The 12152-nt window shown below is 39.5% G+C and overlaps 1 protein-coding gene and 1 long non-coding RNA gene across 2 annotated transcripts; one reads left to right on the top strand and one right to left on the bottom strand.

Moving 5' to 3' along the window:
* Positions 1-1931: 1931 nt before the first annotated feature.
* On the top strand, positions 1932-2374 carry LOC120287470 (very-long-chain 3-oxoacyl-CoA reductase 1-like). Its single transcript, XM_039300274.1, has 2 exons — positions 1932-2141; positions 2240-2374. Exons 1-2 carry the CDS (start codon positions 1932-1934, stop codon positions 2372-2374), a joined length of 345 nt encoding a protein of 114 aa, XP_039156208.1.
* A 1391-nt stretch (positions 2375-3765) lies between these two features.
* LOC120286900 lies at positions 3766-5197 on the bottom strand. Its single transcript, XR_005545615.1, has 2 exons — positions 4188-5197; positions 3766-4025 (listed from the first exon to the last, which is right to left on the bottom strand). It is a non-coding gene; the product is annotated as an uncharacterized LOC120286900 (long non-coding RNA).
* Between the last annotated feature and the right edge of the window lie 6955 nt (positions 5198-12152).

The following is a 12152-nucleotide window of genomic DNA, read 5'->3' as shown; positions in this document are numbered from 1 at the left end:
ACATAAATGAAAATTCACTATGTTCCCAATCAGCTTTTGTGTATGATTATTTTACTGTTATCAATTAGTTTAATTTGTGAAAATGTTAGGTTCTATATAAGGACACATTTGAATTCTACCAACCTACACCTTTCACTAAAAAAAATAATTATATGACTTAATGTAATTTCTACATTTCTATTAATATCAAAAAGCATACCACAATGTGAATAAACGTACAAAAATTCATACAACAACTATTATCGAAAGCGGGATTCATGATGTAGTGAAAAGATCAATGATCTACAACCATTGTTTGAGTTTATTTGGAACTAGGAAATTGCAAGCATATTAAAGCATATACATACAGTCATCGAGTCAAGCTCTACACGACATATATGTGGTCATTTACATGTAGACTAACTTCTGTATTTCCAAAACCATAGAGAAATACAAGTTTGAAGGAATAAACAATTCACTTATACCCCAAAAATTATGCATATTTAGGGTTTTGTATGCATTTTTACACCTTTAAAAGATTCAAACATGTAAAATAAATACTTCACAATGTAGAGCACATTCATACAAACCAAGCACCACCAACTACGCGCTGATTAGACTCCCACACGCTTACACGTGTTGTTTGAGTGCTTGGCGCATGTGGCGCATGTGACAGCAAGCCAATATGGCTTCTGGCCTGTCCAATCGATCCAACTGCTTGATCGATCAACTTGGTCGGGTCTTCGTGTTAAGTCTTCATCCAATTCAGATTGGATCTCCAATCGGTCGGGTCGCCGGTCAGGAGGTCAGTTATCGACCATTGGTAATGTCATCATTGACATCAGCCCACATTGATTCGCCAACAAATGCGTGGCGCTCATGTGCTGGGCATTCTCAATGTGTGGCTAGCGCTTACTCACAACGGCTTCTGGCACGTGTAGGCATGTCTGGCATCGTCTGGTGGCATGTCACCCACCATTATAATCGTCTCAGCAAATACTTTCATTTCATATATTCAAAAATTGAATTTGGCTGAAAAATATTCAAAAAAATGGGCAAAACAGAGATGGTCGTCCACGACCTCCAAAGCCATTCATTGCTTTGGTTCGTTTTCAATGATTCATGTTGCACTTTCCAATCAATGAGCATTCAAACAATATGAAATTCATCCTCTTAATCCCCATATCAAACAATTTGTGAGAAAATTCGACAGAAAAACAAAATAAATATCAGAACACAAGCTCTGAGACCAATGAGGGATGAAAGATGGCGGAAAAAACAACTAACATTTTTATTGTGTAATAAATGAATTACCTAGGAACATACGTGAATCACAAGTGAATGATGGACAATACAATTTCATGATGGTCCGAGTACAATCACGAAGAAAGTATTCACGTTCTTCAGTGTTAATGTTAATTGTTTTCTTAAAGTGGAAATGAAATTGCCTTTTGTTCGTTCTTTTTTTCTGGAGTGTGAGAGAAAAAGGAAGTGCATTCTGTTTTGAAACATTCTATTATTAGCAGTTGGCCATCTTCTAAAATCATCCTATTTATATTTCATGTAAAATATAATCATTCATACCCCTCTTGACCACATCACATCACATCACATTAAGACAAACGGGTGTCTTTGTTGCATCTCATCATGAACATATCAACGTTGTATATATATAGATCACTGCGAGAAAATAATTTACACTGACAATTTACAATGGGAATGTCTGGGTACAAAACTATCCTTCGAACGGGTGAGGAGAGATGGTACTTCGCGGAGTTGTGGAGAGCAGTGAGGTGAGGGACACGTCTATAAATGTTTAGCAAATGCCACCACTACTTTATCTGGTGAAACCACACTCCGCACAAAGCGATGGTACTTGCGGACTTCTTGATCGCCACGGCCACCGTACTATGCTTCATCTCGCTCTTCAAGAACCTGCTCGCCTTCGCCTGATGGCTGCACGCCACTTCCTGAGGAACCCGAAGGACTTGCAAGACTACGGCTCATGGGCCATTGCTACCGGCACCACCGACGACATCAGGAAAGCCCTGGTCTTCGAGCTCGCCTCCAAGGGCCTCAACCTTGGGCTCATTGGCTGGAACCCCAGCAAACTCGAAGCCACCTCGAGTGAGCTGAGGGATAGATTCGGAGCAACCACCGAGGTCCATCACATAGTTAGCACTTCATATGCCATTTACGTTAAAAATTCGCGTGAATTCCCGAGTGATGGTATATCTGACGCATGAGATAGTTTGTCCAGGTCAAGACTGGGGTCGCAGACCTCACGAAGCTGAGCGGAGAGGAGATAGCGGCAGCCATTGCGAGAGCCACGGAAGGGATCGACGTTGGGTTGCTCGTCAACAACGCGGGGTCGGCTTATAAAATTTATCCTTGATCTCTTATAAAATTTAAGTGCATTGCCAAGAATTATGTTCTTGAGGTGTTTGTTGCTATGTACCTTTAGTATTTGCTAGAAAATAACATTGTTCACCCAATTTCGTCGATAGTGAAGACTTTTGGGTGGACTCTGGTCCCGTGATTTTTTTATCTCCTCACATCGAGGAGGTTTTCCACGTAAAAAAATCATCTTGTGTTCGCGTGCTTGGTATTTATTTTACTCTACTATATCAATTCCTATTAGGTTTAGACAAAAGGGAATATTATTTTATTCCGAGGCGTTAATTCGATATTATTCGAATTGTTACTGTTCTCCTATCAGAGAGGAGCGATCTTGAACAGTGGTTCTGGTTCCTCAGTGTGTATCCCTTTGTTTCCTCTTCTGACCACGTATGCCTCCACCAAAGCGTACATTTCGATTTTCCTCCAATTTTGTGCCTTCTTTTTTTGGTAATTTGTTAATATATATCACAAAAGTCTTCACTTTCTTACTAATTTCCTTTTAGGATTGTAGCTATATCAGCATTGTAGCTATATACAAATTTGACATGGTAAACAATGTGATGGACTATAAGTAGTAATAAGAAGTTAATCAAATTCAACGACAGATAAAAGTTTGTGCATCGCTTAATGTTCCAGCTATTTAGTAGGTTTGACATTATTTGGATCTAAAAGGACCTTGCAACAGTGTCAAAGTCTATATCATATTTACTATTATAGTTTAATCATGTGAACTTGATAGAACAATGTGATTCGTTGCAGTTTTCTGATAATGTTCTCAAAAAGCATCAATCTAAAGTACAAGATACAATGGATCGATATTAAAGGCCAGGTAAATATATGAGAAAAATCATATATCATTTAGGTATTGTGATGATATGGTTAGAATTCTTGAGTCCCCTTTATTTCATCCTTTCTTTTGCTCTTTACTAAACACTAATGTTTACATTTTTCTTTTAAATATATATCTATATCTATATATATATATATATATATATATATATATATATATATATATATATATCTATCAAACACCGATGAATTTCCCTTCATAACTCTCAATCACTTTATTGAAACCGATTGACTCAAGATAGTGAAACAATAGGGTTCACTGTTCTATGTGTATCTTCCGCTATCGAGTTCATATCCTTCGGACTTGAGAAGGTTAGCACAACCAAATGAAGGGCATCATCACACTTTTTTCATTTCCAATCAACTAGCTTAATTAAACTTTAATTCAAGCTGCATACACATTGAGAGTTTATGATTATTGCGTAATGTGAGAGTTGAATATGAGTTGTGTACTCTTATGAATCATTTAGCTCGATTAATGCACCATCAAACTAGTCAATATGCTTCACATGATATGACATAGAAGTTGATCCATGCTAATAATAAAGGGTTTTTATTCTGGACATTCAGTGTAAAATATGTAATTCAATGATGAGCCACGGCCGTATGATTGATCGTATTGATAGCACATCAAACAGACAAGGTACTTAAGCTACATATAAGACATAGAAGTTGAAAGGTACTTAATAATAAAGGGTTTTTCTTCTGGACATACAGTGTAAAATATGTAATTCAATGATGAGCCACGGCCATATGATTGATCGTATTGATACCACTCCCATAATTCCTTATCTAACCTGGGCAGCAGTTCAACCTAGTTCAGAAGCTATGCGAAGTCCACAAAGAATTATAGAAAAGGTCAATCACGCCTTAGGTATAAACAACATCCCCCAAATCTCGAGCACCAGTGAGAAAATGTTTCTACCTAAACCAAATCAGAAAACACGAAGAGCACAAACCTGGGAATGGCGACCCCTGCACCCAACCAGTGGATTAGACCAAACCACCCTTATCAGACAGCGCTTAAAGCATCCTCCACTATCATGCAGACCGACCATAGATGATAGGGGATCAATGGATCTGGTGAGTGAATTTGATGTTGCCGCACTTCAACTACCTATACGCCATGTGATTACTTATGAGGTGGATCTGAACCAAGAAGTTGGCGATGATTGCTTCGAGCCAACCAGCCGGGCCCTAAGTTTGATCAACTCCCTTGTCCACTTAGTAACTCAAATGAAGATCACAGCGGAAAAAGAGTTCTAAAAGGAAAACAGAGTGATGATAGCAGCTGCCTTCATACCAGCCCAGATCTAATCGGGAAAGAAAACAGTGGAATCTCCGGCAAAAAGCAACAAAATCCCCTCTCCAATGCTAGCCCCATCTTTAGCAGCCAAGTTGCAGTCGTCCCGTCGCTATCCAATGTGGTGGACAACGAATGAAGTCGCAGAACATATCTAGGAAAAGCTATGGTAGACGGTGGTACCTGCAACATCCGTGGGTCAGAAGAGAGGTTCGAGAGTGAAGATTGCAGTACCGTTAACGCCAGCTTCGAGAAAGAGATGGATCTGCGCAGATCCGAGAATGCAGTAGGAAGTGAGTGCTCCACAAGTTCAGATCTGGATTTTGAAGACGAAGGCCACGCTTCAGACTCCCAACAGCAACTGCCCCCCCCTCATCTGCAGCTGTGGCTTGTATATGCAAGGACGCCCTTGGGAGGATCATTGATGAGTTTTCTAAATCCATAGAGGCAAAATCAGCTGAAATAGCAGAGGCTCAAGTGCTGGTCGAAACCCTAGATTTTATCTCCTCAAAGATTGCCCCAAATAGACTAGAAAGAGAGATAATTATACACTCTGACTGCAGTACGCTGGTGGATGTGGTTCTCTCTGCAAAAATCCTAAGTTGGGAGGTTCAGCCTTTAGTGAATAGGGCCAAGCGTAAACTGGAAGAATCCTCAGTATTTTCTTAGCCCATTGCAATCGAGATACGAACAAAGTGGCTGACCGGCTAGCCAAAGCCCAACGAATGGGTTGCCTTATTAGAAATTGGGTTAATAGTCCCCCGTCTGCTCTTTTGGATTTATTATGTGCTAATGCTAGAGACGTTTGTACTAAACACTTTTCTTCTTAATGCATTTCAGTATGTTTGTTAAAAATAAAAAAAAAAAAAAAAGCTACATATAAACCCTAATTCATATAATTCTCCAATTTTACAATGGATTTTTATTCCATTGGCCATTGGCATAAAAATCCAATCTCCAAAACCGTGTCATCTGGATGACCCATCTGGTTCTAAATCAAGAAAAATAGTAAGTCATCGAAGATTCGAAAGTTGAATCTTGGAATGAACAAGTTGATGGACAATTTTTTTAGGCGTGTTGCGGGCTCCATGAAATAGGCCCAATTACAGCTTGCATGTTTAGAGAAAGTGCGACATTACATTGAGGCTCCGTTCGTTTCGCGGAAAATAACTTCCAGGAAAATATTTTCCGAATTTTCCGGTGTTCGGATGGCGGAAAATACACGGTCAACGGAAAATATTTTCCGTTGACTGGAAAATCCTTCTTGAAATCACGGAAAATGATTTCCTCTTTTGAAAAGAGGAAATCATTTTCCGCACCTCTCGCGAGCTCACGCTGCTCTCTCCTTCCTTCATCAGTTCACGTTCTCTCTCTCTTTCTTGCTCTCCCTGCTACAATGGCTTCGACAACGTCCTTCTCCGGGATCAGCCTCCGCCCTCCCCGGCCGCTCCTGCCCGCCTGCTCCGGTCGGGCGCCCGCCGCCGCCGCCGCGCTCCGCTTCTCCGGCAGCTCGAAGCCGCTCCGCCTCGGGCCGGCGCGACTCGCCTAGCCCGATCGTGGAAGCCCAGCTCGCCCGAGCTCGGCGAGCTCGAGCCTCACCAGATCGGGCGAGGCGGAGCCTCACCGGCTTGGGGCGGAGCGGGCCTCACCAGATCCGGCGAGGCCCGAGCCCCGCCCAGCTCGCCGGATCTGGCGACCGGACCTTGGTCGGCCGGATCTGGCGACCAAATCTTGGTCGGCTCGCCATCTTCGGGCGTGCGGCGGCGGAGGAAGGAGGAAGGAGGAGGAAGAAGGAGGAGCGGCGGCGGAGGAAGGAGGAAGGAGGAAGGAGGAGGAAGAAGGAGCGGCGGCGGAGGAAGGAGGAAGGATGAAGGAGGAGGAAGAAGGAGGAGCGGCGGTGGAGGAAGGAGGAAGGAGGAGGAAGAAGGAGGAGCGGCGGCGGAGGAAGGAGGAAGGAGGAGCGGCGGTGAAGGAAGGAGGAAGGAGGAGGAAGAAGGAGGAAGAAGAATGAAAAGAAAAGGAAAAAATTAAAAAAAAATTAAAAAAGAAAAAGAAAAAAATTAGTTAACGAACGGTGGAAAATGTTTTCCACTCAAAATTTAAGAATTAGCCGAACACCGGAAAATATAGCCATTTTCCTGGAAAATAACTTCCGGGAAAATATTTTCCGGAGATGGTCAATTTTCCGTGAAACGAACGCAGCCTGAAAGAAAGAGAGGGACGGTCGTAGGTAGGTGAAATAAATCAACAATGGGAACCGCCATTTTCAGTATGAGTTAGGTATATATTTATGAGACCTTTTTCATCCAACCATTTCATCGGCTCTATAAGTATCAAATAAATGGACATGTTGTGCAACGAAAAGTCTGAGAAGATCGCTTTTCCACACGTTGTTTCATGCACGCAATTCATGCTAAAAACATTTTATTAGCAAAATAGACTAGATCGCGAAACAAGAAATTGATGACGGACTATTCAACATGCACATGGGGACGTAGTGATTGCAATCTTGATCGATCAGCTCTCAAATTGGTCGTGACCTGAACTGAGCTAGTCTTATTGTTGCGCGGTCAGGAAGTGGGTTCACTATCCCCTGCACACGAAGCTCTCGTAGCCCCACTCCACCATTTAATTCGTATCGTCATTACTTTCATTGGCGGTTGGAAAATAGTCGGGGCGTAAATTCGGAACACAGAACCGTACGAAGTGGAGAAGTCTTCATCCCTCCGGTCGGGGACGACGCATTATTGGTTTCTAGCGCGCATAATGTTAGTTGGACCCTTCAAGCTAAGACGGATCGGCAAGGTGAGTTGCTAACGATGCTTTTTGATTGCTTCCTCTGAGGTTGGTGCCCTGATGATAAATACAGAAGAACTTCGTGCTCTCCACGGTGGTTTCTCTGGTTTAGGTTTAGTTTGCAAGTGCGGTTCAGAAAGGTATCCAAAGGCTTATCTCTATCATGGGAAAGTCCTCAAAATTTGCTCGTTTTGTACTAGATGGTCGCGTCAGTACTGAGTAGTATTTATTGTCAATGGTCTCGGAATAGAAAGCGAGAGGAAGACGAACGCAAGTGAAAGTAACAGAGTAACGCACGCCGAACTGGTTGACTGATTCCTTGACTCTCTTGAGATGTGTAGCGCGAGGTTTCGTGTGGGATTGTAATAAACCAGGTTTAGATGATGCATGATCGTTTTACTAGTTGCAATAAAGTGGAAAGTTTAGGACAGCTGATAATGTCTATTGGAGTTATGGCAAGAGAGGCTATTTTAGAAAGAATTACCTTAAGCTAAAGAACAATAAGGGTAAAGGAATTTTAGTTGATTTTGGAGATGCTATTGCAACTGTAGCTAATGATAATTCAAATAATGTTGTTTTTGTCCTGTTTGTTACTAATGATTAGTTGTTTGATGGATAGATTATGAATTTTAGTTGTATTTTTCATACTACACCAAATAAATTGATTTACTACTTATCAATGCACAAATAGCAGTAAAGTGCAATTGAGACCAATACTGAATGCTTAGTTGTCAGTATTGGTAATGTTAGAATTAGAATGCATGATCGTATAGTGATGACATTGACTGGTGTAAGGCGTGTCCCAAAGTTGAAAAAAAAAAACTTAATTTCCTTAAATGCCCTGGATTCAATCGAGTGTCTATGTATTTTAGAATGTGGAATTTTGAAAATTAGTCGTGATGCTTTGGTAATAATGAAAGGAATCAAGCATAGTGGTGTGTATGAACTTCAAGATGAAACAATGACAGATTTCGCCGCAGAGACATCAAGTGCATCTTCTCAAGAGTCTGAATTATGGCATATGCATTTGGGGAATATTGACGAGAGAAACTTGAACGTTGTAAGTGAAAGAAATCTGTTAGGTGATTATGTTGCTAATGAACTGAATGTATACAAGTGCTATGATTTATATCAATAACGGAAAATGCAATTCAGTACGATTATCATGGAAACCACAAAAATTACAAATTATTGTGATTTTCTTCAAGGGAGAGTATCAGATATATATTAATGGTTATTGATGATTATTCGTTGAAGACGTGGGTGTTTGTGCTTAGACACAAGTTTGATATTATTATCAAGATCATGCAATTGAAAGCTTTGATTGAAAATGAAAATAGTAAAACGATCATGCATGTGTGGATTGATAGTAGCATGAAGTTTTGCTCGAAATTATTAAATGAATTCTGATGAAGTAAGGCATAGTAAGACATTGCACTAGTGTCAATGAATTACAACAAGTTGCAGAATTGATGAACAAAATGTTACTAAAGATGGCCCATAAAATGCTCTTTAATGCTAGTATAGTTACAATATTCCTAGCAAATGTGCTTAGTACGGCGAGCTATCTGATAAATAGATCATCATCGAATAAGATTAGATGTTGGACAACCGAAGAAGTGTGTTTGGGTAATATTGCTGATTATTTGGTTCTTAGAATATTTGGTTGCCTTTATTATGTTTGAGTTAGTAATGGTAAGCTCAATGGACGAGTACAAAAATATATATTCCTAAGTTATGTATAAGGTAAGCATGATTATTGATTATGGTGCCCAAAACTAAATTCGCTTGTTATTAGTATAGAAATTACGTTTGATGAGTCTTTGATTTTTCTAGCTATGAGTGATTATAATAGTATTTATACATATTTGAATGGTGTTCAACTTAAGGTGGAGTTGCAACTAGAAACTCTTGGATATGAGTATTAACGGGATAATAGACATGGATAGTGCTTGTAGCGAGGTGGAACCTAAAAAGCCAACAATTTATGTAACTGCTGATATTAACAAAGTATATATTTGATGTTTTGACTGATATAGACGTAACAATAGTTGTTGACATCTAAATTTTTTGCAATCCATTTAATTATTTATCGCATTAAAAATTAGGGATCATTTTTTAACCCCTAAGGAGAAAATATAGAATTAAGTTGCATAGTAGATAATTTTAGGAGCATTTTTATTTGCATTGGACCAGTGATGGATGAGTTCAACTTGATAGTTGAGAGCTTTAATTTGATAAGTTGGACTAAGCTAACGAAAAGAGCAAATTGGCTCAAATCTTTTTTTTTACCAAAATTTTATTATAAGAAATAGATATTTGGAATTTTTCGGAATATGATGGAGGTTTTTTTAATATCTTTAGATAGGGCAAGTGTGAAAAAATTATTGTGAGCTCATTTTTGCAGAATTTGAAATTTGAAAAAAAAAAAATCCTCTTGTAATCCTAAATCTTTAGCAATACGTATCAAGAACAAATATTGCATTCGAAAAAAATCTTCATAGATGTTGATTTAAAACCCTAATCCACTCATCTATAAATAGGTTGCTATAATACATAAGAGGGGGGTTTTTTTATTGGGATAAGTGTTGAAGTCTCTGTTAACTGTGAAAATATATTTCAGTCTTAAAACTTACAAAAAGTGCATTTAAGTCCTAAAACTTATCAAATTATTTCAAATGAGTCCTAAGATCGACATCGTTAGCATTTTCCGTTAAAAATGTTGACGTGGCATTTTAAATAATTTTTATTTTCTAGGTTTATTTTTTAATTATTTTTTATTCATTTTTTAAAAAAAATAGATTTAAAAACTAAAAAATTAAATTTATTCTTATCTTATTTTCAACAAAAACTAAAAAGAAAACTTAAAAATTTTATTTTAAATTATTTTTAAAAATAAATTAAAAAATAATGTTAACTTTTTAAATATGTTTTTTATAAATATTTTAACTAAAAAAATTATTTTTAATTAAAATGTTTTTAATAAATATTTTAAATTTTTTTAAAATTTTTGGTGAAAACAAGATAAAATGAATAAATGTGATTTTTTTAGTTTTTAAATCTAAATTTTTTTAAAAAAATAATTTAAAATAATTTAAAAATCACGTGAAAAATAAAAATTATTTAAATGTCACGTCGCATTTTTAATGAAAAGGCTAACGGTGTCGATCTTAAGACTTGTTTGAAACAGTTTGATAAGTTTTAGAACTTAAATATACTTTTTGTAAGTTTTAGGACTGAAATGCATTTTCGTGACAAATTGTAGGATTTTTGAAACATTTATCCCTTTTTTATTTGATCACGTCGAAGGCTTTCCTCTCGATCAAAAACTGAAGACAAAAGAAAGAATTTTTCGTTTCCGTGGAAAAAGGGAAAAATGAAAAAGTCAGCGGAAGCTTTTCCCTTCTGCTGAAAGGACAGCAGAGAGAGAGAGAGAAACAGGTGAGGGACGTGGGGCAGAAGGCTGGAAAAAAGAGAAAAGAAAAGGAAAAAACGTGAATGTTCATCTTCTTCGTTGCTTCGCCCTGCGCCTGCTCGAGGCCTCCGCTGCGCCGGCCATCGCCACCCCAGCCGCTCGTCCGCGAGCACCGCGCGACACCAGCAACCCGCCTGCCGTCACCCGTCGTCGCCTGCCTGCACTGGCCCGCGACGACCCGACGCTGCTCCTGCTCCGCCCGCTGCTGCTGCCTCGCCGCTCCGCCCGCGCCTCAGCCGATCTCCTTCGGCGATGCCTGCTGCAGCCGCGCCAAACCCTGCCGCCCGAGTCACCAGCCACGTGAGTTTAAGGTTAAACACTATGTGAATTATTTGATATAATGAAATCTACAAAAGATTTGAATGTATAATGTATAATCTTCGTTGTATCGTGTGATTTATAACAAAATATATATATATTATATATATTTATAAATGTAAATTATTATAATTAATTATGATATTCGATCTATTTTTTATTTATTTTATTTATTTATTATTTGATATGTCGGTTTCCATAATAATTTCTATCTTTATGAGTTTTGACAGAATAGGACGAAGCCAGCCTCGCTTGACTAATGGGACAAGTGCATCCAGCGCTTGGTAAACGTGGAAGGTACGGCACTCGTCTAGTCATTTCTTCCTTCCTTTTTTTTTTTTTTTTTTTGGTCAGAAGTCATTTCTTCCTTCCTTCGCTTTGCCATAATAATGACTGTTTCCAAACAAACGTTAGTTAGGCCTCTATCTCTATTAGCAACCCCCGAGTTAAAGAACGTTAACTTCATCCTAAACTAGGTCAAGAAGAAGGCTATGGTCATTACCCTGTTGACCAGACTTAAAAGACAGAAAATTGCTCTAGTCCGACGGGATTACTCCAATGCTTTAAGAGGTCTCAAAAGCCTAACGAAGGTGGGGCGCGACGGCTGTGTGGCCGTGGGTTTCTGCGGGCTATGAAGCACGGACACACTGTCGGAGCATCTGTGTCGTGTCGACGTGTTCGACACGTGCCGATTTGCCCAACACGCCCCGGACATGTTAGGACACGCGGTCAACACGTGATGGATTTTTTGACACGTGGTTAATTTTTCTTTAACACGTTCTGACATGTGTCCAGGAGAGATTGTTGAAAAAGATAATGGAGAGTGGAGACGAGGGCGAGGGAGCGAAGGCGATGCCGTGATGATGAGGGAGGGTTAGAGGAAGAGCAGAAACCATGGCGATCGTCGTGATTACAAAGCTGCGATGGAGGTCTAGTGGCGAGGCTGAGGCTGCGGTTACGAAGGAGGAGGGATTTGAGGGGTGGGAGGGGGCGGTGAGGCGACCAAAAGAGAGCAAAGAGGATCATGTGAGA

This window comes from Eucalyptus grandis, chromosome 8, assembly GCF_016545825.1.
Source record: "Eucalyptus grandis isolate ANBG69807.140 chromosome 8, ASM1654582v1, whole genome shotgun sequence".
Classification (NCBI taxonomy): domain Eukaryota; kingdom Viridiplantae; phylum Streptophyta; class Magnoliopsida; order Myrtales; family Myrtaceae; genus Eucalyptus; species Eucalyptus grandis.
The sequence above is the reverse complement of the archived record's forward strand: the minus strand, read 5'-3'. Positions and strand labels throughout refer to the sequence as shown.

What these genes read in the sequence shown, in the direction of transcription:
- LOC120287470 (XM_039300274.1), top strand. Translation starts at nt 1,932, where the DNA reads ATGGCTGCACGCCACTTCCTGAGGAACCCGAAGGACTTGCAAGACTAC. An exon ending in GATTCGGAGCAACCACCGAG is followed by an intron (nt 2,142 to 2,239) that starts GTCCATCACATA and finishes TAGTTTGTCCAG; the next exon opens with GTCAAGACTGGGGTCGCAGA.